The sequence below is a fragment of the Oryzias latipes genome, chromosome 12 (assembly GCF_002234675.1).
Source record: "Oryzias latipes chromosome 12, ASM223467v1".
NCBI lineage: Eukaryota > Metazoa > Chordata > Actinopteri > Beloniformes > Adrianichthyidae > Oryzias > Oryzias latipes.
This window is the reverse complement of record NC_019870.2, coordinates 10,018,240-10,043,519: the sequence shown is the minus strand read 5'-3', so window position 1 is coordinate 10,043,519 and position 25,280 is coordinate 10,018,240. Positions and strand designations below refer to the sequence as shown.

Genomic DNA, 25,280 nt, shown 5'->3' with positions numbered 1-25,280 from the left:
TCAACTTACAATGAAGCATATTGGGATTCTTGTACACAGCTCTGAGTCACAGTTTAGATTAAGGAAACAGTTAGGAATCACTGTACAAGTTGAATAACAGGATCAAGACATATATACACCAGAAAAGGAAATCAAAAATAATAAAGTACAAAAAAGTAAAAAGAGAGAAGGAAGGAGTGCAGAAACAAGTAGGAGATATAAAATAGTGACTGATGACAAAGGTTTAGGAGTGTTTGAATTGTTGTCTACTTAAAGAAGATGCTGGCTTCTTTAAAGTACTTCACAACCTGCTTGAGATAAAAATAAATATCCCTAAAAGATGATCTATGAAAACTTTTATATTACCTCCTATGTTGACTTTTAAAATCTGATTCCTGTGAAGGTAATTTTATAAAAATGAATTATTTATTCAAGGTAATTGAAGATTCGATTTAAAAGTCTAGACACATTTATATTAGCATTTTATATGAATATATGTGGAATAAATTTAGAGAAACTCCCCCTTTCAAATCACTAGTTTGAAAAAGATGTTTCATAACCAAGCAACGTTGTCTTTTCTGAACAAATATTGAATAGATGTTTGATTTTGTGCACATTATTCTCTGTTTCTTTATTTTCTGAGCTGAGTGACATGAACTCCCAACTTCCCCCCGTTCCCCAGTTTAATTCATCTTAACTAAATATTTTTTGTTATTTCCTCAGGGGGAAAGAGGATCTCCTGGGGCTGTTGGACCACCAGTAAGTCAAAAGCTGTCCATGCTGATGCTCAACTTTTTATTAATATGTTACTTTTTGCCTTAGACTACATAAACCAGGACTAAAAGCATAATGAATTACTTTAAATGTTAATTTAATCAAACTTAACTGTTTTTCAAAGTGATGTGGATAAATGCAAACACATACAAATAAAGAGAACACTAGTTTTGATATGTTGGTCATTTAAATTCCTTTTAAATAAACAGCAATCCAGAAATATCTTTAAAAATTTCTTAAATAGCTGAATTTTTCTCTATTTTTCTTTTTCCATTGTCCTTCCCCTCAGGGCTCCCCTGGTTCCTTTGACTTCCTGCTTCTTCTAATGGCAGATATCCGCAATGACATCGCTGACCTACAGAGTAAGGTGTACGGTCGGCCGATTTATTCTCCAGAGGACAACTTTCCGGCTGCGCCTGACAGTTGGAGAGATGCCCATGATGGTGTGGATGCAGGCTCTGGGGAGGACGACAAGGAAGTTCATCCTCTAACAAATAGAGGCTCCAAGAGGAGCAGAAAGAGAAAGCTGGCTCGAGACAAAACTCACTGAACAGACTGGAGTGCACACACAAGGGTTATACATACTTTAAGTGTAAATATGAAGTATTTTCTTTAATATTATTTAACTGATTTTATGCTTTTTTTTATCACAGATGTTTATTTTTATATAAACAAAGTCAAGTTGTTTTGAGAAAATGAAATAAAATTGTTTTTGCTTATTTGTTTTTGTATTTATTGAAAAATACTTTTGTCTCCATTGTTTTGTGACAAAGTTACATGTTTAAAGCATTTAAAAAATATATAAAGAAATATTTATACTAATGTACCAAAAAAGAAAAAAAATGTTTTTTTCATTGCCTATCTTAATAGTGTAAAATAAAATAAAATAAATAAATTCTGTATTTCACATTATAAAGTCAAAACAAAGAAAGAAAAAATACAAGAACTCTTCTGTCAAATAGTTGTTGACAGGTGTGAATCTTCAGATCAGTATATAAAAGGAACAAACTACCAAATAGTAAGTTTGGGCCAAACTCTGACCTTTTTTTTAACATAGAAATGAAAAAAATAAACCTAGATTTTTATCATCTCCTGTGCTACAGGTATAAAACCCTTTGATCCCTAGTTCAACACAATCCAATATACTGTCATGATCAATAAATCAGTCAGTCTAAGGCTGCCTTGTAAAGCATGATTTACCGCTGCGTCTGAAACTGTTGAAACTGAGAAGAAACTCTTTCAACAAAGACTGCTTCGCTCCAGAACACAAGCTCAGTCAGGGTGAAGAGAAAGATGGCGAATGCCCACCGGTTTAATGCTCAAATTAGCCCGACAAGGCGTTTTTGCTTCCACCATACACTTTTGCAACCTTAACCCACCGAATACTATAAGGAACATTTAGACTCAGACCAGCTTAAAAGTACAAAATCTAGACTTGTAGTGTGGCGATTTATTTGAATCTTGTTGGAAACAGATAATTCCACTTTTTCTTTAATCTATTTATCAGATGGATTTCTTACATTATCTTCTCGGTCTAAGGCAATGAGATTAAATGAAGCGTAACAGTCAAAACGTTTCACACTTTAGGCCTGTGGTTTATTTAAAAACTTGTAGAGTGAAGTCATGTGGAGCTACTACTGGCAAATATTGTGATGTTCGCTTTATTTAGATGTAAACACAGGTTAGTAAAGCTATTTTTTTTTATCAGATTTGCCAAAGACAGAAAAACCCTCATGGTATCAGTAATCTCTTGGTTGGTCCTAATAATCACTACTTATCAGCAAAAGCTTTGAATTACTAATTTAATAATTAGTTTCTTCTATAACTTGAGAAAATGAATGAACTTTTCATGCAATACACTCGAATATGCAGTGAACTTTAGCATTTCTCACATGTTGTAAACCAGACTTCCACTAGAGGGAGACTTTCTCAAAAAGATTTTAGAAATTCTATCCTTTGGTCTCAAATAGGCTATATGCACACTCACTTCGGCATTCCAAGTCGGCCAGCCAGGTTACATCCGGCGTCGACGGCGCACATAGCGTCAATAACAACTATGGCATTTTTCACTCGGTCCCTTCAAGATGTCCCAAAGGTAACGGTCAACGACGTGAGTCGAATCATACAAAAGTTATGTCACACTTCGACAACCAAGAAAGAGAAGGGCTTCAAATTGTATGTGTCAAGCTACATCCACAATTTTGAAGGTATCATTTTTATGAAACAAAGAATCCTAAAATATAGACATTTTAGTAGAAAAAAAATTATAAATATAATTTAGCACCAGTGTTTGCTGAATATTCCTATAACTTTGCTTTGGGAAGAAGAGAAATGCTGTTGAGTTAAATATTTCAACACTGTAGTTTTTTTGTGTGTATATTACTTTGATAATACTGTCTTTAATGTCAGAAACAGGCAAAGATATTAAAATATTAGTTAAATTTGAATAGTTTGCTATTTAACAAAAAAATTAACAATGTTGTTTTATTCCAGGTACAACATAGAAATAAAACACAAGATTGCCATTGTCTAGATTATTCTAGATAGATAGATAGATAGATAGATAGATAGATAGATAGATAGATAGATAGATAGATAGATAGATAGATAGATAGATAGATAGATAGATAGATAGATAGATAGATAGATGGATGGATGGATGGATGGATGGATGGATGGATGGATGGATGGATGGATGGATGGATGGATGGATGGATGGATGGACAGAAATAAAGAAATTGGGGGGAAAAAGAATAGCAACTCACTAAAATCAAGAAGAGTAAATAAAAGGAAAGTGACATTTTCACAGTTTTGAAATTTTTTTACATATTATAATTAGTGAATTAAAAAAAGTTAAAGTTGAATTTTTTTTTTTTGTATTAACTTTGTAATTATTAAAAGAAGTTATAGCAGGGAGGGGTTGTGAAATGGCATCCCAAACAATCAAAAGTTTAACATTTTTCTTTCAATCAGGAAAATAATCGCCCGACTTCTCTGTTTCAGTCAAAATGTTTTTAATTCTAATGGGGCTTTTTGTGTTTGTTTAACGCTGATCGAGCTGACATGACAGTCACATGACATGTGTTTGTCATTTTAAAAATCTCTCTATGTAAAAATTAAACAGGAACAAACAGAGATGATCATTTTGTGCTTGATAATGTCCACAAGGTGGCAGCCCTTTATACCAGTTCCTGTGTTGCACTACTCATGCTCAGTGAACTCATTATGCTCCAGATCAGTTCACAGGGGCACAAACAAAACTTAATTGTGGATAAAGTACAGAGAAAAAGCTTTTTTAGCATCAATAATGTTGGTTTTTCGTAACCCTTGTGCTATCCTAGGCACTTTAACTTTGGGAGTTGGGTCATCGAGACCCACTAGACAGTGCTCTGAACCTTTTTTTCTTCACTGGTCTTCACTGGTGTCCATGGATTACATCAAATCTTTCCACCATTATCCACCTTTGTCATGGTAGGGAGAACATGTCAATGTGAGGGTGGGGTCATCTAAGATAGCACAAGGGTTAAACACTTTTTTAGCTTTGTGACATTTAGATATCTTTTAACCACAAGTACTTTTAAATATAAACTTTTCTTAATAAGAAGTAGTCTGTTTGAGTGTACTACAAGTATGCTTAGTCTATACTAAAAGTTAGTTAAGCTGTCTTTTTTTACACTATCTATAAAACCTGTTCCAATTTGTCCTGAAGAAGTATTCAGTTTGTATATGTTCTACACTACATATACATGTTCTATATCCTTACTGCTTATACTCAAGTATACTTCAGGTGTACTATACGTTTTGCTAAGGGTTGTTTGTCTCAAGAAGAGAATATTAAGCATTTTTCTTAAAGGAGGCAACACGTTTTTTTGTTTGTTTTTTCCCCACTGCACAGCATTGGCTTTGTTTCAAATATCTTTCTTGTTGAAATGTAAAAAAAATCCTAGATAAATGACCTAGATGTTATTTAAGTATTACTTATGTCAAATCATGTGTGTTTGAAGGTCTGACAACTGTCACAAAAAGAGCTCAACAAATTTCTAAATGCAGACTTAGATTCGACTCAATGTCCTTTGAATAAAAATGGATTAACTTTAATTCTTAACAAGGCACATAACATAAAAAGTGAATGAAAAAGAACCACAAATATCTCTCAAAAATCCCCTCGGGAGGTAATTAATCACCAGCAAACAAAGTTCAGCCCTAAAAGAATTCAAATAGTTACTGAAGTGCCCCCTTGTCCCTAATTATATCTCCCTGCTCGTCCCCTTCATTATCTAGAACTACCCACAAAAAGATGAGACGCTGAATGAGAACATACCCCCACAACACAGCCCTTCCAAAAAAAAATGCTTAGAAGCAAGTGAAACAGTTGCTGCATAGCGAAAAAGGTCTTAATGAAGTAATTTATTACGACCGGCCGCCTGAATCTGTTGGTAACAGATGGAGAAAACATACAGGAAAAGGCAGAAATTAGTGCTACTCAATTCATTAATTAATACATCAGTGTGGGCGGCACATGAACTGCCCCAAAAATCTTCCGTTCATTGATGATTATAGTTGGGGGAAGAAAAAAAAACGTTGTTTCCCTTCCACATAATTAGAAAACAGTGCAAATTCACTTCTAATGAGGTGAAAGGCACCCCCTTATACCCCCTCCCTCCAAAAAAAAAAAAAGAGTCTGCTCTTGTTGAGGCCTAAGTTTAAGGAAGTATTGAGAGTGAAGGAGAAAATAATGAGAGATCTGCCCAAGCCTAAGTGCTTTACATGTAACAAACAGGTAGAGAGGATTGAATGGCTCTCTTTCTGGGACTCCTGGGGGGCCTGTCTTCCCAGCACAACAACACTTAGCCCTGAGAAAAGGGTCTGCTGAGGAGCCCGGAGAGTGAATGGACCTGTGCCGCGGTGGGTCACACTGAATGGCCACAAGCTCCTTCAGCGATTAAAAAACCATGTTGTGCCAGCCCAGTGTCCACACATGTGCACAAACACGCACCTTCTGTACAGATGCACACAAAGCCCTCACCTTTGCAGTCCTCCCTCTCATTGAGTTATCTTTACTCAGGTTTTGTCTACTCTAATTGGAGCTGATGAGTGTCTAATTGGTAGCTTTTTTACAACACCCAGTACTTAAGCGATGGCAAGCCGAGGGAGGCAGCATGAGCAGAGTTAATAAGAGGCTTTGCACAAATAAAAGCTTCAAATTGGGCCCGTCCCTCAGAATGGGAGTAAAGGAAAGTTGAGGATACCTTTTGTGTCCTCCACATCTTTCACTTCTGTGCAGGTATCTAAAAAGAAGCAGGAGTGGTAGAGGGCAAGCAGTGGTTGCCGAAACATTGAGCACTTGTGCGCATAAAGGGATCTGTTCTGTATTGTCTGGGGCCCATCGTTTAGTGTGTCTGTTAATAATGAGAATGGGCTGCTCCTCGAATGAATGTGGCAAAGTCCTCAGTGGGCAACAAGTGCCCTCTCATGCCTGGACCACACTGGACTGTGTTGAAGCAATCTGAAATAAAAGTTTAGTCTTTCGGCTTTGTTCAGAATGAGTATGTGGCCCATGTGCAGTGCACAACTGAGCTCACATACAATACAGCAGCAAAGCTCTAATGCAGAATAATAATTTGAGATTGTTTTTTGCAGGGAAGTCTGGTTCACTGAATGGTAAATGTATCATAAAAATCAAGTACTCCGATTAAATGAAAGAAGATTAACACAACAGGTTCAACTCAAGGACGCTTCCTCAGCATGCTGCCTCGTCCATAGACATCTATTTCATGTGGTAATAGGTTGCTTTTGCTTTTCGGGTATGAATAAACACCATCACGCAACAGGCGTCATAGCATGGTGCCACAGTGGGAGGTGGCAAGTCACTTTCCCTTTCCCCCTGAACAGAGGCGGCTAATCCAAACATCTTCAGATCCCCTGAATCCCAGAAACAAAAGCCCTGTCCACAACACAACAGCTGTTTGTTTTTATCGTTAAGGCTGGTTTGGAGTGTCTAAAATTGAGTAATCTGAGTGGTAAAAATACCCAGAAGTAGCATGGCATGGCAAAAAAGGTAAACAAAAAGGTAAACATATTCTTAAATAGGAGACAACAATACATTTGTTCCCTTTTGCAAACAGAAGCAAACTCGCTGTCACTTTCAGGATTACTTTCTTTCCAGCACTGTATAATTCACTGGCCAAATATTTGTCCTGCCTTCTGTGATGGGCCTTTCACGGTTTCAGTGACCCATTAACGTCCTACAGGTTCTTATTGTTCCCATCTAAATGGATCGATTTGCATTGCTTTTTATTCAAATCCTACATTTCCTCACAAAGAATGTGGTTTAACTCTCTAAATAGGGCTTCCAAGACAAAGCATGAGGCCTCTATTTTCTCTGGTCTCTGAATCCACTTGTTACACTTTTGGATGAGTAAGGATTTCAACTTTTGTGCAAAGTCTTCAGTGGTATTTTAGAATTTAATGGGGCAAAACGAGTGACTCTTTACCTTTGATGTGTGGTCTGAACAGTCCTAGTTAAATGCGTTGGTCAATGGTCTTCGTTTGCTGATCATTTGCCAGAAAAGTCAGAAATCCCAGATTAGTCTCACTACAAAAGCCCTTTTTGTTAAAGTCCCACCCCTGAACCCGTAATCACAGGCCCACACGCTGATGCTGCTCCTCTAAAAGCAACAGGAGGAAGTTGGTCAGAGAAAATAGAAAATGAACAACACAATTGTGTCATCTTTCTTGGCCCACTGAGGCTTTCACTTCCCCCTGAAAGGTCAGGCAGCCAGCCATCACAACTGCAGCAAGCGTAATATTTACGCAACAGTCACTGAAACCTGCTGCAAACTGACAACCTGTCTGATGCTTTTTACAGAAGCATGTTAAAATGGTTACTTGAAGATTTATGAAACCAAAGCTGTGAAAATGATCAAATAATGGATTTCTTTTTGTTTAGAGAAATAAATGACATTTATTTTAAACCAACATATTTTAGTAGCTTTAATCAAACATCTGTAAAAATTAAATGACATACATCAGTCTTTCTTGCATTTACAAATCACTGCTAAAGTAACTGCAAAGAGGAAACCATTACCACAGAAATACAGAATAAGCTCCTGTCACATGGCATTTAACCCACGGTGAGGTCAGGAGGTCAAGTGTTAGAGACAAACCAATAGAAACAGAGTCCCAATCACGACTGTTTAAATTAAATTTACTTTTTTTTTAAAATGACAGTTTGGCTTTATACATTTGATATCCTTGGCTGTTATTGTTCAATGTTGTTTTCATGATTGGTTAAGATTACATTTGCGCTTAAAAGAAAGAGTGGTGAGAAAACTGAACGAGTTGCAGTCCTAGATTTCATGAATCCAACTGTAAATGATCAGGTCAAAGGCCAGTTTTAAAAAGAATCTAACTACCGTACAGCCCATTAACAAATTCTATATATTACGCCATAAAACTGTTTGTTTAATGAATAGAGTTGGAAAAAAACACGGCAGGCACATTGTGAAGCCCATTTCACAAAAAAGATCTTTCAGTTAAATGAGCTAATTTAAAGATTATTAATGTAAACACCCTTCACAACAAACAACAGTTTTTACCAAAAAAAAAAAAACTAAGAACAGGCCAGCATTGACCCCTAATAACAACTGTCAGGTGTGGATGGCTAGTAATCTGGAATTATTTAACACCCTCAGGAGTTGCACATCTAGCAGTCAAAAAGTCAGTGATTGAGACTAACTGGTATGAAAAACAAGAGGGTGCCTTTACATTGGGCTATTTATTTGTTTCTATTTGTTTTCTTATGTTCTGCTTCATTTGGATGGTGTGAACATTCATTCATTTAGGATGTATCCAGATCAGTAGCTTTGCTTCAAACCAGGTTTTATTTCCTTGGACAGTTTGCTGTGTTTATGTGTAAAAGTTAGCCTGAACTCAACATGCAAACTCTGTTCCCCTTTGGCAGTGGGGTCTTGGTATACTTTAGGGGGAACCAAAGGGCCAGACTCACATAGAGAAATTACATCAGCGACATGTTATTATTTACAGTATAATATAGTTAATGGTGATTTAAATAAACTGTTTTAGGTCTAAATTAGGGACATGATGATGTGAAATTTCCTTTTTGATGTAATTCAATCATGCTGACTAGATTAACTTAGCAAAAGCTGATAGCGTTCAACTCCACAAATAACTACCGTATGTTTCAAAGAGCAAGGTGAATATCTGGCTTTTACTTTATTTTCTATCCTCAAGTTCAGGAGAAAAAAAGCGTGCGTGTGTAGAAAACTGAAGAAATCTCTTGCACAGTTCCACTCAGGTTTTGCTAAAGAACACGTCTTTTTCCTCAACTTGTTACAGAAGTGCAGTTTAAAGTCCTGACAACTACTGTAATTCAAAGCTTTGACTGTTAAAATTTTATAAGATATAAATGATTTTATCTGTGAATATTAAAGGCGAAAACACAGTTTTATGACAACTGAGCTGTTGTTCACCTTGTCTACTTGTCTGTTGTTCGACTTTTCCCTGACTTGCACAGGTGCTTTGACAGAGATTTTTGCGCCGGATGTCCTTCCCTGTATTTTGTCCATGCTATGGACTGGCACTGGGTGTCAGAGTGCGATGTCTGTCACTGTAGACGACCTTTGTATGAATGTGTTTGATTACGTTATTACGTAAGCATACGCCAATGTTTTACACGCAGTTGAAAACAAAAAGGAAGGGGCGACCCCCTCCTCGTGGTGAAGACCAAGTGACTGCAAGTTCTGAGTAACATGTCTCCTGTGTGTCCATTGTTTAAGCATAGTGGCTGTCCTCAAAGGGCCACATATAACTTATACATGTAACTAAATGTAATAAAAAAATAAATGCAACTACTCCTTAATGTTAAATAACTCATTATTTATTTACTATAACTTTTTTAAGTGACAATTACAGTTGCATAGAAAACGGATGTTTGCTTGTTCCTCTAGCATAAATCTTTTTTAAATTTGATTCTGTCAGGTTAGGTTATATTGATAGCGGGCCTTGAGTTTGACACATGTGGTTTAAGAACTGATAAGCGAACTCGGTTGTGTGTAACAGGGATGTCTTTAACAGCTGTGGCGTCGGAAGAGAGTTCCAAAGCTGCAAGAGAGACAACCACTGCTAGAGAGCCAACACTGGGGGACCCAGACTTTAGCCCCCATGTGGCTACATAGTTAGGCAGTGGCATCTTTTTTTAGTACTTATTGCTTTTAGTGTCTTATTGATTTACCACCAAATTATTGAACTTAATTTTGTTTTGTAATACATATTTTTAATAAACTTTACAAATGACAAGAAAGATGAATAATTTTGATATTAATAGTCAGTCATCCAGACTCCAATCTTGACTGTATAAACCACTAAACCTGTCAAAGAGCTGTATGGAAGACTGAAAATGTTAAAGCTAATTTAAAGGTGCTGCTTCATTTTAATTATGTATCAAACATTTTATCTTTATTTTTTTGTTGTTTTCCCATTTAAATTCGTATTTTTCGAATTTATTTAATTAAATTTATTGTATTTTTTTTATGTTAAAGCAATATTTAGCTGCCATGCTTGGCGGTCAAGCTTCAGTCGTGCTGTGATTGACAGATAAAAGGAGGGCGGGTCAAAAAGAACCTCATCCAATCAGAAAACGCCCTGTTGGCCCTGCAGGTTTCCCATGGTGCTTCCGCTCTGAGCGCTACGTCAGCAGTGATACAGAAACATGGCGGTGTGCGTATCACAGCGGCCGGCTCTCTACTTCGTTTTAAGTTTTCTGGCAGCTGTAACTTTTCACCGCAGTGTCGCCGACGTCGCTACGGATGGGTCGAAGTCAGAAGAGCCCCCTCACCGCCGGTTCGAGTACAAATACAGCTTCAAAGGACCACACCTGGCGCAGTCTGACGGCAGTATCCCATTCTGGATTCACGGTGGAAGTAAGTTTGTTTCCACCACCTGTCATCAAACAGAACCGAATCGAGATGTCTGTACACGTTTTTAGCAATAACGCCAAAGATCTTTAGAGCCTTTTTATTTTCGTATTATCCAAACGCCCGTTGCTAGTTTCATTCAAAAGTGCACCAGGAAACCCCTAAAGCTGTAAAAGTGCGCCTTTTGTGTATTTAGAGAATAAATAATTCTAAAAATGTTAAATGATAGTGTGAATGCAAACTCATTCGTGCAATGACAGGCCTTTGGATTCTTGCATCATACAGTGAGTTGTCCAGCTGCTGACATGAGCATATGATTGTTTCCACCAGTTTGGATCAAAGGCCACAAATAACATCAGTTTACTGTCAAACTGCTCAGAAAATACACTTGTTTCTCTCCATGTTTTATTCTAGTCCCCCAAATTCAAAGGAAAAAAAAACAAAGAGCCTAAATATTACTTATTTTCTTAGCCCTATAAATTAGTGAATCATCATTATCTTTAACTTGAAGCATCCAACCCCATTTTCTATCTTGTAAGAAATTCCCCTTTACTGACTTCAATAATAGCTACGTAGCTATTGTTAAAGCTTTTAGTGAATTCATTCATTTAGAATTTTTATTAAATGACTATTTTTTATGTTAATCCAAATACCAATTTTTTTCTCATTTTTAGTGAAAATTGGTTTTACTGTTCTTGTCCATCCAATCTAATGTATTTGTTATGGCAACTCAACTTATTTTTTTCCTCTTTTACATTTTCTTTATTATCACACACCTCCTTACTGTTTGTTCCAGGTGCCATTCCAAGTGCTGATCAGGTGCGCATCACGCCGTCCCTCAGGAGTCAGAGGGGCTCTGTGTGGACAAAAAACAAAGTCAACTTTGAACACTGGGAGGCCGAGGTGACCTTCAGAGTCTCCGGGAGAGGCAGAACAGGAGCAGACGGTTTGGTAAGCAGGATTCCCATTTAGGCTGAGTCGTATTATTCAGATAAGTGCTTATGTCATAGTGTTGGCAGACACAAAACATTTTCAGGTCTCCTCAATCATCTCAAGCAAAACACCAATAAAAGGCTCAAAAAGTGACAAACTGTCCAAAGAAAGAGTTTTAGATGAATAAAATGAGCTGTTATTCTTTTGGTTTCTTTCTTTTTTGGGAACTCAGAACCCTGGTGCTTTCTAACAACACAGCTAACATTCATATCAATACAATCAGAGGCATGATGGGAAAATTGTGCTGCTTTTGTTTTACTATTGGCTGCATTTTAAGGGACAAAGTACGGTATGTGGTGCTAATATCCATTGGTTCAATTTTGAGAGTTTTAGAAATGTTTGCTTCGGTAAAAATTCACCTGGTGTTTACTTGCCAAAATGACCTGTTTCTAGTCATTTACCTTCCTCTAAACAGGAAATGTTTGTCTTCAATACACCAAGAAGAAAGAATTTGAAACAACCACCCAATTAACAATCACACAAATCCTGATGATGAACCGATATTTTAGATTCCAATTTGTTTTCCTTTTGGTTCAAATCTGGACTCTGGAGCCAGAACTACCATAAGGTCCTCCCAGTAGTCTAACATGTTTTATTATTGATGCAATAAATATAAAAAATATTTTATTATTCCTCCATAACGACAGCACTTCACTACAGTCACTAAAGTAGTCGCAGGCTTTAAAGTCCTTCTCTAACTATATTTTGATCCACTGTAAAAGCCCCAGTGTTGTTTTTTTTAAAATTATGATTATTCTGTTTTTAGCCAAAATCAAAAAGCTTGTCATTTTTTAATTTTCAGCAGAGCGGCAGGAGTTCATCAGAAAATCGCCTCTGAGATGTGGGCTGGACTGTTGGCGTGTATTTAACATCATAAGAAAAATGCTACTAGAATATTTAAAAATCACTAAAAAAAAAACAATTTTCATTGGAATGGGTCTTTAAGCTTGTGAAGAAAAAAAATCAATGTTGTTAAAATTCTGACTGCGTCCTAATTCTATTTGAACCAACCGCCATTTGCGTTTGATTCCCTAAAGTTAAAAATAGAGAACTGTCCACAAACATGCTTCATAGGTCAATTGGCAACTCTAAATTGTCCGTAGGTGTGAGTGTAAGAGTGAATGGATGTGTGATTGTGGCCCTGCAACAGACTGGCGTCCTGTCCAGGGGGGCGCCTGCCTTCACCCATAAGTGGCCCGGATAGGCTCCAGCAGCCCGTGACCCCGAAAGGGACAAAAGGTGGAAAATGAATGAATGAATAAATAAAAATAGAGAAACACAAATGATCTTTCGATCCAGTCTCAAGTCAGTGGATGGATTACTTTCTGAAAGTGCAAGCTCACATCTGAGCTGGCTTTGTTGATGTCCTCTGCCACATATTCCATTGAAAATGTAAAAGACAAATGTATTTAACTGACCTACTTTAGTCATTACTAGAAGCTCTGTTTAACTAGTCATATTCTATCAATACAAAGAATTGATCATTCTTCCTGAAAGCTCTTAAAAAAAAGTCTAAATTAAGTAAACGTGTATGATTTTTTAATATAACACAATAATAAAGGTGCGTTTGAGTGCGATCAATATGGCGCTCGTGTGATTGGATTTTCCAATGGTGCGCCTAAAAAATCCATGGTGGGCCCTGCCATTCTGTTGGGGGTTTAAAAGTCTCATTCCCGCATGTGTGTGCAGGTGTAACACCCCTCAAACAGGAATCATTGGTTATTTTTGTGGTTTTTTATTTTACACATTTTTTCAGTTTGGGTCCGTGCGCACATGCCCAGTGCTGACGACAGTTGGAGCAAATGCAAAAAAGTCAGTTAAAATTCTTAAAGTTTGGACCTTCAGCTCCAGCGTTAACATTCTTTCGTCTACCGCAACTTTTCAACCGTGAACGCATTTAACGTAAATCCACCGGATTCTGAAGCGGAGAAAAGCAGCCCTGAGTTTATATACAACACGGCGCAGTTGAGAAGGATTTACGTAATCAACGTTTGTCAGCGGATAAAAACGTGTTCTTCATGTTTGCTGCCACTTTACTGGTGTTAAAGAATTGACTACGGTGGCCCTGAAGTTCTATTCTCTGCAACAAATTTCAAACAGCAGAAAGATCACAGCAAAGTAATACTCAGAAATCCAGTTTCAATCGTAAATTCTTTTACATATGTCCATCATAAGAAAAATGCTGAAAACCCCAAAAACCTGAATTACATTGGAGTGGGTCTTTAACCCTGGTGCTATCTTAGATGACCCCACCCTTACATTAACGTGTTCTCCCTACCATGACAAAGGTGGATAAAGGTGGAAAGATTTCATGTAATCCATGGACACCAGTGAAGATCACAAATCATTGAAGAAAAAAGGTTCAGCGCACTGTCTAGTGGGTCTAGATGACCCAACTCCCAATATTAAAGTGCCTAGGATAGCACAAGGGTTACACACCAACTTTTTCATGTAATTAATCTTTATTGTAGAATTGTGTTTCATATAAAGGACTTTTTGTTTACCAGTTTGTAAATTAATCCTTTTCAAGTCTGAATAAGCCAATAAAAAGAAAAGTGACCGTGTAAAAGTGAGTTAAACGCAATGAAAACAAGTAAAAAAGTTAGGACCCATCACAAAATATGTATTTTTATTTATTTTTTACTTTACCCACCAGAGTAGGAAGCATCAGAACTACACTAAGTCCACAAAGGACATTGTTTATAAAACTGTAGCAGTGCTTTTGTCTGTAATCTGGGACAATGTATGTGAAATGTGCGGATGATGACATGTTAATCCACTAAAACCTGGGGCATAACATAGGTATTGCAGTCAAGGGGCCCTCAGGTCTTAATGGATTAAAGCACAACAAAAACAACTGGAGAACAACACGTAAAGACAAACGAGACTATTTCTTTTTCCTCAAACTAATTAAGAAAAATCTAAAAAGTTTGTTTGAGGTGATCACTATATAAAAAAGAGAAAACTATATATTTATATACAAGCAGCCGCTGTCAATGAAAAACAAGAGTGTTGAAATGACCAAACTTTATATAAAGATTATTTTATAAATAAATAGTTGATTAGTGTGCCCCCCCCCCCCCCCCCCCTTACATTTTAGCACACTAAAAGAAAGACCATGTCCAGCCGGTCGTCTTGTCTTTTCTACTGTTTACTAGCGCATGTCCACCACCTACAGTTGGAAGAGACTTGGAGCGAAATGTCAAAGCGGTGCAAATCTCACGATTCCTGCTCTAAACTTGATTTGATGTCCTAAAGTTCCAGCCAAGCACAAACCACAGTTATTAATTCTCCTCCATGATCAATTTTCAAGCACTTGGCACTTCTGTGAATTAAAGGGGACGGACGCCATCCACATATCACCGAATTCCTGATTGGTTAAATTCCAGCTGGTTTAACTCTTAATGCACGTCCAATGGCCGCATGTAGAAACTTGTGTTGGTATGCGTGAATACATGAGTTTACAACACGGAAGTTAATGAACCAGTTAAGAACCATTTAATGTGTGTTTACATAGGCTTTTCTTTAGAAATGGCAACTTAAATGGACGTGTGAACATAACAATTTATAATTTGGTATCCAGATCTTTTTTACGTCTCAACAATAAAAGATATTTTGCAAATTCAAAGTTATATGGCAAAGCATACTTCAATTCTAACTTTAAAACAGACTAAAAGAAAGATTAAAAAATGTGTTTGTAACTCTACTTTGTAATTTTGTTTTTCTGTTAATTTCTTTTTTACTTAATAAAATTATCTTTATTTTATTACTGTTGACTGTCTTTTTTTTTCAAAAATGTTTTTCACATTTTCTTTTTACCCAACAGGCTGTGTGGTTCTCCACCGCACAAGGTATTGATGGTCCTGTGTACGGCGCTGCCGATCGCTGGGACGGAGTTGGAATCTTCTTTGATTCCTTTGACAATGACGCAAAGGTTTGTGCTCACATTTCTTTTTTCGTCATTGACATTTACTGAGGCTGGTTTAGGATTTTTCTTTGGGAAAAAAGAGGCAAAAATTGCTTTCCTTGTTGTTGTCGGCTGATGTGATCATCGTAATAGAAATCTGTGGGAAAAAATGTTGGAAGGTGATGTTTTTGTCTGAAAATGAGTTTGTTTAAATCTGTTAGTTTATGCAAAATGTTTTTTTGTTTTACACACAGGTATTGGATTTAACTTCTAAAGTAAATTAACCAAAAGATTACCTATTTTCTGATGGCTTCTGGATTAACATGTCTTGTTTTCTGTGTGTTTTTTTAGAAAAATAACCCCGCTATCATTGTCGTTGGAAACAATGGCAACCTTGTTTATGACCACCAAAAGTAAGTGAATTTCTTTTTCTCTCCTCTGATCACCAACTCAAATTTCAGCAACTTAAAGAAGATTAGAAAATATGATTATATTTGCTTGGAAAGTAAATAATCCTTTATCTTTCCTAATCTCCCCAGGGCGAGTGAAAGCTTTAAATCACTTTTTCAGTGCCATTCCAGCTCGTCTTACAGTTCATAGTGTTTACATCGCCTCTAAAGAAGTGTTTACAAAAACATGTGTTGTTGTTCACCTAACTAATAAACTTTCTTGTCTTTTATCAGGTTTGTACACAGCCGAATCATTTAAGTGATAGGATTTATTATTATTATTTTTTTAAATCTAGTGACGGTTCCACACAAGCCCTTGGTTCATGTTTACGGGACTTCCGCAACAAACCGTATCCCATCAGGGCCAAAGTCACCTACTACAAGAAAACACTGACGGTAAAAGGGAATAAATGCGCCACAAAAAGATGTCCACGAGAGAGAAAAAGCAACATTTATGTTCTTTTATCAGGTCATGATCAACAACGGTTTCACTCCAGACAAGGAAGATTATGAGTTCTGCACAAAGGTGGAGAACATGGTCATTCCTACGGAGGGCTTCTTTGGCATTTCAGCTGCCACTGGCGGTTTAGCAGGTATTACTCTACTCCTTTTTTATTTAGGGATGTCCCCATCAGGTTTCTTTGGCCCCAATCCCATTGATTTTTAGTATCTGCCAATAGCGAGTCCAGATTAGATAATTATGTAAGGCATCGGAAAAAAATAAACAAATTTGATAAAAACTTGCAGGTTTTTTATTTTTATTTTATGAACCTTCTTTACTCATTTAACACCTTACCAGAGCACTTTTTTGAAGTAGCTTGAGCGATCAGGTTAAAATAGTGCAGCTATCCACTGGAAAAAAAAGAATGAATTAACTAGTACAAATTGATTATAGTTAGTGATGGGAGAAGGTTTGGTGACTGCAGCTGTGGGATCTTCATATGTATATTAAAAATTATTATATTGAAAAGTGACTTTCTTTTTGAAAATCGTTGTTGTAGCATAAATGTTCCGTTCATGTATTACAGACTTGTAGCAGAAAATGTATCCGTAATAATAAGCTTAATGTATACTACTGATCATCATAATGATGCAATAAATATCCAATCTCTGATCGAGATACAAAATCCCATTATGATCGAGTCTGAGACTGGGATCGAGCCCTATTTCAGAATATATGATCGAATTGGACATCCCTACTTTTAATAAATGGGAACATGTTTCTCAAGTTTTATTTTCCCACAATTCAGTTCCAGTTCCAGATCTCGTTGGAAATCTTTCTAATTTAGTTTAAAGTTATTGGTCAGGCAAATGAGGAAACAAAAATTCTGCTAATCTAAGTCCATGTATTTTATGTTTCTGAAAAGTAAATATTTAGCTCATCTCATATAGAACTGGTTTTAGATATTTTACTCTTCTGAGATGTTTTTTTTTTTTTACATTTTGTTTATATAGTTACAAAACTAAATGAAAAACATTAAAGTAATTTCCCACTATAAGATTCTAGTAAAACTTTTTCATAAATGCATATATTTTTAGTCTCAAAGAACTTTCCCAAGAGAAGAACATTACAGAGGAAAACATTAGTAATCAGCAGTGGTAACTTTAAACTATCTGTAGGTTTGATCTCCTTGAGGTAAACTGCAGGATTTTGTCATGAATTTGTCCCTTTCTGATATTTGTGATTTTTCTAATTGAGATTTTTGTTGCCTCCATCAGATGACCACGATGTTTTGTCCTTCTTGTTATTCAGACTCACAGAGCCAGGCCAGCAACCGGTAACTACATTTATTTAGTTTCCAATTCCTTGTTTGTCACTTGCTCCTTTAGTTCTTTGTAGTTCTGCTTTTGTGTGTCTTCACAAGCGCGTGGTTAAGTTCACCCTGTTTTACTGTGTGTGTGTGTGTGTGTGTGTGTGTGTGTGTGTGTGTGTGCGTGCCCTTTCCAGCCTTCAGTCGACGCTGAGATTCCTAAAGAAGAGAAGGACAAATATCAGGAGGAATTTGAGAACTTCCAGCAAGAGCTGGATAAAAAGAAGGAAGAATTTCAGAAGGAGCACCCAAATGTCCAAGGAGAGCCAAGTTAGTTTGCTCCTTTAAGGAAAAAGATTCAGACTTTACACGCATAAAAACTAATTCAGGGGTTTTATTATCTATTTTGCATGATTTGTCAAAAAAAGTTAACAAATAATTTTAAATAAATTGTGTATTTTGTAACATTTCCATGTGTTTTATTGTATTTTATTTATTTTGTTAAATTTTGTCTTCTCCAGTTGAGGACTTGTATGAAAGTGTGAACGAGCGGGAGATCCGTCAGGTCTTTGAGGGCCAGAATCGGATCCACCTGGAAATAAAGCAGCTCAACAGACAGCTGGCTATGATCCTGGATGAGCAGCGCAGACACGTCTCTGTCATAACAGATGAGATCAATAAGAAGGCAACTAGTGCCGGGTCCGGACAGGTGGGCAAGAAGAGCAGCCATGTTTCTTTTTTATTTATTTATTTTGATTTTTTTATAAATCCTTTCACAACAGACTGCTTTATATTATGTTGCTCAAGAAAAAAAAGTGTTTGAAAAAATTAAACCACTTGAAATATACTTAGATATGTATAAAGTTAAAAAAGGCTAATCAAATGATTTGATCCATTTTAAAAATTATGAACAGCTGCTTTTTTGCTTTTCATTTTCAGGTGGAATCTCAGCAGCTTGGTTCTGTCATAGCCACGCAGCAGGAGGTTCTTAAAAGCCTGAATGAGCTGAGGTAAGCACAAACACATATGATTGCTCTTATTTTCATTTAAAAAAAAGATATTTATAGCAAACATACATTTATAGCAAACATACCGGCGATCAAGAATACTGTGGAAAAACAGGAGTAATCCTTTGGGATAAATCTCTTAAATCATATTTAACCTCTTGTTGTCATAGCTATAGCATTGCAGGTGTCTGCGTCCGCGGCCACAGTCAGTCTTTCATCTAATGACTCTTTTCCACTCACACACCCTTGTTTGCTCTTCAGAAGGATATCACTGCCTTTGTTTTATTTTTTCATTGACCTGTTGAAGTTTATGTTACATTGTTAATTATTTAACAAAACTCAAAGAACAATGTTGATGATGTGTTTTGTTGCTGGGATAAACTTTAGTTTCACTTCCCTAAACCTTTTCCCCTAATGGTTGATTCAAAATGCATGAATTGTTTTTGGAAATTTCTCCACCAATGGAAAACGGTAGTAGAGTTTTATTTTGAAAGCACCGCAAGTTATCTGTTCATCAGGGAAGATCAGGTGACCCTTTAAGTCGAGGATGCCCAAATCCTGGCTCAAGGGCAGCTGTTCTGCTTCTTAACTAATACCCATGTCATTGCAGCTTCTTACTAGTGGATCACCTGACCCAGGTAAACAGGCAGTGGTTCCCAGTAACCGGAGATAGATACATGGTGCATTAAGCTGTATTTTAGCCAATTATTTCTTTAATCTTTTTAAAATGTTTTTAGCCCTGAATTTGTTGTGATGTTAACTCGCAATACTGTGAAGCTGCACACACATCAAATGCAATTCCCGTCTGCTACGTGGTCAATACATAGAAAATGATGTCGAGAGATCAGATTTATTTTAAAGTGTTCTACAAAATGATCACAATCACATCTCATGAATTCATGAGCTCACTCAGAGACTCTTCCACTACCTTGACCTTCACCGTGAGCTTCACCATGACCTCTGATTGTTTCTAATTGACTTAATATTGAAACTGGCTGCACCTGACGTGTGAATCGTGGATCAGCCTTTTTGAAAATGGGTAAATCTCTCTGACAAATGAGATTAACTGTTGTTGAAGAAAGACAGTAAAACAGTTAAATATCTGGGGATTTGACATTCATTTGTCAATCTGTGGACCACATCCTTCATTTCAGCCCCAAAACCTTTCAAAATAAAAAACTCACTGCAGCATTTTTAGTTGAGCTTCAATGCGAAAGTCAGAGGAGCAGAGAAACCCTGGTGGAATTCTCCTTAACTCTTTGAAAATGTATTGCACCCCATCTTTAATCTCTAGCAGAGTTACAGCTTCAGAAATCTTAAAAATATTTCTGCTTTTGTCATGTTTGTGACAAATAGCAAATATTACACATGCTTCATACTTTTTAAACCTTAAAAAGTAGCTTCCCTTTCAAGTTGAGAATTAAAAAATAAAATAAATAAATAAACTGATATTGAATGCAAAGATAATACAGCTTAAGGGATTTGAATGTGTTGCTCCTTCTGGAACAAAGTCTCAAATGACGGGTCGATTTTGCTCCTTACAGTAAGTAAGCCTGATTTAGAGTACACAAAGTAATTTTGACAGTTTAAAGCGCATATATTGACACTGACATTTGTGTTTCTGTGTTAGTTGTCTTAGGATTTAGTCAAAGCGCACACGCAACAGATTTAAAGAAGAAAAGGGAAAATCTTCATCACCGCTATATCAGATTATGGATTTTCTTCAGCTTTAGATATAATTCAGTTATGCTTCGTCTGATGTTTATTTTTTTGTTTTTGAGGCTTGTTTAACTAAAAGTTGTACATTTAGTGACATCACCTCTTTGACTTAAAAGGAATGTAAACGTATGGCATTCAACACAAAATTTGCATAAAGAATTGATCAAAATATATTAAAAGATGTTATTTTATGTAACGTTAATCCCTCAGACTCGTGTATCATAAAGGAACCAAGCTGTTTGAATGCCCTAAATACAGCCGGAACATTCATTCTCAAATGGGATTTTATTTTTTTGTAGGCATGATTTTCTTCATCACACTGTTGACCCACAACTCATTTCTTAAATCTGGCTGAAGTTGCCAAACAAAGGTAAAGGTGAAATTTCCCGAACCTCATTAACAGGGAGGTTTGTGAAGATAATGAGCTGATTGGCAGTAAATGCATTGAGGGGCTGGCAGATAGTCCTCACTAAAGTGCTAATGAAAGAGACTGATCTGTGCTCCTTCACAGACGGTTTATCCTGACCCGTCTTTTGAACAGATTCTATCTTAGACATCATCTCAGACTATACACATACAAAGGGGGCTTTCTGCTGATAAATGGGTCACTTGTAGGAGATGAAGATTAGGGTTTAATAAATGCTCACTTTCTTTCTAAATTATTTTTTTTCCCCCTCCGGTAAAACAAATTAGATTTTGTTTATATGTCATCCCTGTCTCAGACTTTGGACATGTGGCAACGCAAGAAAAGGCTGCATCTTAGCACCGTTTCTGTCCCTATCAGATTAGAGGTCTTTAAATACATCTGTCATATACAAGCAAAACATGGTTTCCATCCAATTGGTTTCTTGTCTCAATCCTCCCAAGGGCCTTCCTGCTTAGATTGCTAAAAATTCTTTTCATTTGTCAACTCACTTTTTCCTTCGCAATCGCCTTAGATGATTAAGATGATAGGGGGAACTTATTGGTTTGTTCCTGTAAGCAATCAACTTTAAGAAATTGCAATTTGTTGAGAAATGTGATCCAGGCTTAGACTCTCCCTGGGGAGAAAGGTCTCCCAAGGGTTTTTTTTTTTTTTTTTTTGGGAGGGGGGAATTAAGATGAAATGCTATAAGACAGTACAACTCCCTGACTGAGAATCAACAGTTGAGAACCTAATATAGAATTTTGATCATTGACATTCTTATGGTTTTATTGTATTGGATTTTAATTTCTAAATATTTTATGGATTTAGCATATTTTGAAATATTTTTTTCCTATTTTTACTAAAATATTTTAATGTTGATGGTTTTTATGGCTTTATTCAATTTATTGTTTTATTATATGCTGAATGCAAGCAGCTTGCCCCTTTTTTCTTACCTTCGGAATTAATGAAGCTCCGTCTTCTTCTTTTTTAAAATGGAGTTAACAAACTTCTTATGAGGTTCTGGTCAGCCATTCTTGTTGTTGTGAGCAATCTGTGTAATTTGTCTTTAAAATATATAAAAGAGATTTCACTGACTAAAAGTAAAACATCTTCGTTTCAAGAAAAAAAATTATTGTCTGTCTTGCAAGAAAAATAAAGTTTTATCAATAGCTAAATCTTAGTTTATAATAATTTTGTCCTTAGATTGGTTGAACTACAGACATTTGTCTTGATCCTCAATGAAGCTTCGAGTCTTCAGAGAACTCCTGGTAGGACCGGGTTTTAACAGTAAGATTTCTTCTATATAAGCATCACTTTGTTGTGGAGGATTGCTCCACAAGATCAAACCTATTTATTAAAAGATCGTTTGTGAATCTTTAAAGCTCTTTGGTGCAGACACAGAAAAATCAAGGTAGTGGCGAGTAAAAAAATAAAAATGCTGGCAGGAATGTCTGTTAGGACTTTGGGGAATTAAAATATTCCTGAAGTCCCACATGAGAAGGGGCTGTGGACTTCAAGAAGTTTGCGTGTTACGATAACGGAGAGGCAACGGTGACCATTTTATGTTTTGCTGAAAAAGATCTGTTGAGTTTTTTTAATTATTATTTTGCTCTAATATGCTAAAAGCTTTTTTTTATTGCATGGTTTAAGTCAGTTTTACATTTCCACTCATTTGAAATGCAGCAGATGTATTTAAATCTATAATGTTGATCCTTTAATTATTTTTTCTTCTGTCTTTATTCATTTGAAAAAGGCAAAAAATGAAAGCTTTGCTTGTTTAAGGTGCACTTGTATCCCTGTGCCCAAAAGATGAAGTGTAGCTTCACATTTACATTCATGCATTCCTTTATTTCCTAGAATAAACCAAGAACAATTTTTTTCATGAGAAGAATATTTTTGTTAAAAGAATCTACGTGAAGATATTGTTTCATATGTCAGTCTTGAAGATGCAATGTTTTGTCTAGAATTACACTATCAATGAGTTATAGTTATGAATTTTAAAACCGACAAAATTATTTAGGCCTCAGATGTTTTATTTGAACAAAAGGAGCATAAGAGAAAATAAGGCCTATAACTCATTTTCAAAAAACATTTTTCTGTATTTGTCCTAAATTTTATATATAATGGAAAATTATGCATTTTCTTTTCTTTTTTTTTCTTCTTTTTTCTAAATCCTTTTTTGACTTTAATTTAGGATCATGGCTAGCCCCTAAGAGATTTTAGATGATCTGTGTAGTCTCTGCTCTGTTTCTTAACCTGCTGCACTTGTAATCTGTTGTAAGAACATGTTTTTATAAGGGATTAATTTAGTAATCATGACCTCCTTTTATCAGATGGTCATTTCTCTATTTTTTGTTACTTAGAGAAAGTATAGCCTCCAGTGAACAGGGATTAAGGGATTAATTTTGGACAATTTCTTCAGCTGGAAATGAACAATACCCCACAGCATATTTACCCGGCACCAAGTTTTGCAACACTCAGCAGCCATGTTTTTCCATCGTTTGGAAGGGCTGATGAAGCGTTTTCTTTTTCCTTTTTCGCGTCGTAGTTAGTCGTCTGTGTCCTTGCCTCTCTGCAGAACCTCCTTCCACAACTCCTTGAACCAGATCGGTTCCGTCCAGCAGGGGAATGCAGCTGGAATGGGTACATATGAAACAATTCAGCATTTCAATGACATCAAGGAGCATCTGCATGCAGTGAAAAGGGACGTGGAGCAGCTGGCGCAGCGTAACGCCCAGGTGATCTCATTTCAAACAACGTAAAAACTGTTGCACTTCAACATGTTTAAAATTAATAACTATCCAAGCTGTTTTTCCCAGAATCCTGCTGAAAAAGCGGTGAAGTGCCCTGAGATGCCTCCCATGCCTTCCTGCTTATCCACTGTTCACTTTGCTATATTTGTTGTCATCCAGTCGGTTCTGTTCTTCTGCTATGTCATGTACAAGTAAGGCCACTTTTTTTATTATAACATGTATTTAAGGGACTTCATTAAGACTTTTTTTCTTTTTTTTTGTAGAAGTCAGCAAGAAGCAGCAGCAAAGAAGTTCTTTTGATGGCGTTCATGACACCCAAAGTGCACATGAGGGAATGTCCATTTTCGTAATTTTTCTTTACAATTCTTTTTCAAATTGTAAGTTATTGTACTTGAACTTTTTTTTGAAGTTGTTTGTTTTAATTAAGAGGATTTTTACTTTGATCAATGAGAAATGTGTGAATGCTTGTGAGAGACTCGCCGTCCTGGATTTCCGATTAAATATCACGTGACCCTTACAGTATTTTTTTGGTTGGTCATACAGCCTTAGTTTGTGTTCAAAAGCTGCAATCTGCCACAGTCCCAGTCCATGAAACTGAAGCAACAAAAAACATGTTTTCAAATGTGCAATTTTGTAATAAATACCGCCGAACTTTTAATGTGAGACATCTGCTGAGGTTTTCCCAAATGTCTCAAATCTGACGTGCCGTCTGCCTGAACAATTTACATAAATAGTTGACAGAAACTGCTCCTGTGTGGTCTCCTTATTGTTTTCTTTTTCTTCTGTCATCAGCACTTCAGATTTCAAAATTAATATCATGCAATGAAAACATTCTTGCATTTAGTAATGAATGAATCCAAAATAATTTAGAACTAAATTAAAGTACAACAATTCAAAAAAGCATTTTTAATAGATAGTGTTGCATAGATTTTAAACAAATATGAGTCACCATCAAAAGACTGCTCCAAAGAAGACCTCTGTGACCGGGTTTACGAAGCTGGTCAAAGAAAGATGGAAGACTTAAATCAAGCCAGTTTTTAAATATTCATGTTGAGATCTTTTTTTTTTTTTATAATTGAACAGTAAAATAAATCATTGACATAAAGGGAATAGGAATTTTTAAAATTGATAATTATCTGAGCAGGAAAGCAACATGACCAAATCAAACGGTAGGTACTTTGATGAATTGAAAAGGATTCTATCAATACATCCCTACCAAATCCAAGTTCCTGATTGGTTAAAGTTCAACTGGTTTAACTTTCAAAGTGTGTCCAAGAAATGTGCGTTGATCCTTGTAGATCCTGATAATTGACTTAAAAATTTGCATTGGAATTCATAAACGTGAGTTTTGAACGCAGATGTGTGAAGCACACATTTGGATAGACTTCATTGGAAGTGACCGTTTGAACGCAAGTTGCAGAAGCCAATGTCAACCTAGCGTAAGAGTTGATCACAACAGAACACCACCTCTTTAAATATCATCCTAGAGATGAAAAGTTTTAAAATATATATTTAAATCACAACCACTATTTTGCTTTAGAAATATACCATCATCAAATCCTTGCAATAATTTCTTTCAAACAACTCAAATGGGGGGGGGAGAGACC

At 36.3% G+C, this 25,280-nt stretch overlaps 2 protein-coding genes across 3 annotated transcripts in view; both read left to right on the top strand.

Annotated features, from left to right (window-relative positions):
* Positions 1-1,436, top strand: part of ccbe1 (collagen and calcium binding EGF domains 1) — a 36,245-nt gene extending 34,809 nt beyond the window's left edge. For both annotated transcript variants that reach the window (XM_004074728.4, XM_020707601.2), the window contains exons 10-11: positions 703-738; positions 1,043-1,436. In XM_004074728.4, the coding sequence (XP_004074776.1) occupies positions 703-738; positions 1,043-1,303 (297 nt within the window). In that variant the 3' untranslated portion in view covers positions 1,304-1,436. The remainder of the gene's footprint in view (positions 1-702; positions 739-1,042) is intronic.
* Positions 1,437-10,453: 9,017 nt separating this feature from the next.
* On the top strand, positions 10,454-24,420 carry lman1 (lectin, mannose binding 1). The gene is made up of 13 exons (XM_004074716.4): positions 10,454-10,694; positions 11,485-11,639; positions 15,508-15,615; positions 15,940-16,001; positions 16,334-16,433; positions 16,507-16,630; positions 17,757-17,815; positions 17,986-18,118; positions 18,310-18,497; positions 18,728-18,798; positions 23,499-23,658; positions 23,740-23,864; positions 23,937-24,420. The coding sequence occupies exons 1-13, from the start codon at positions 10,484-10,486 to the stop codon at positions 23,971-23,973; spliced, it is 1,533 nt and encodes a 510-aa protein (XP_004074764.1). The 5' UTR covers positions 10,454-10,483; the 3' UTR covers positions 23,974-24,420.
* Positions 24,421-25,280: the final 860 nt, after the last annotated feature.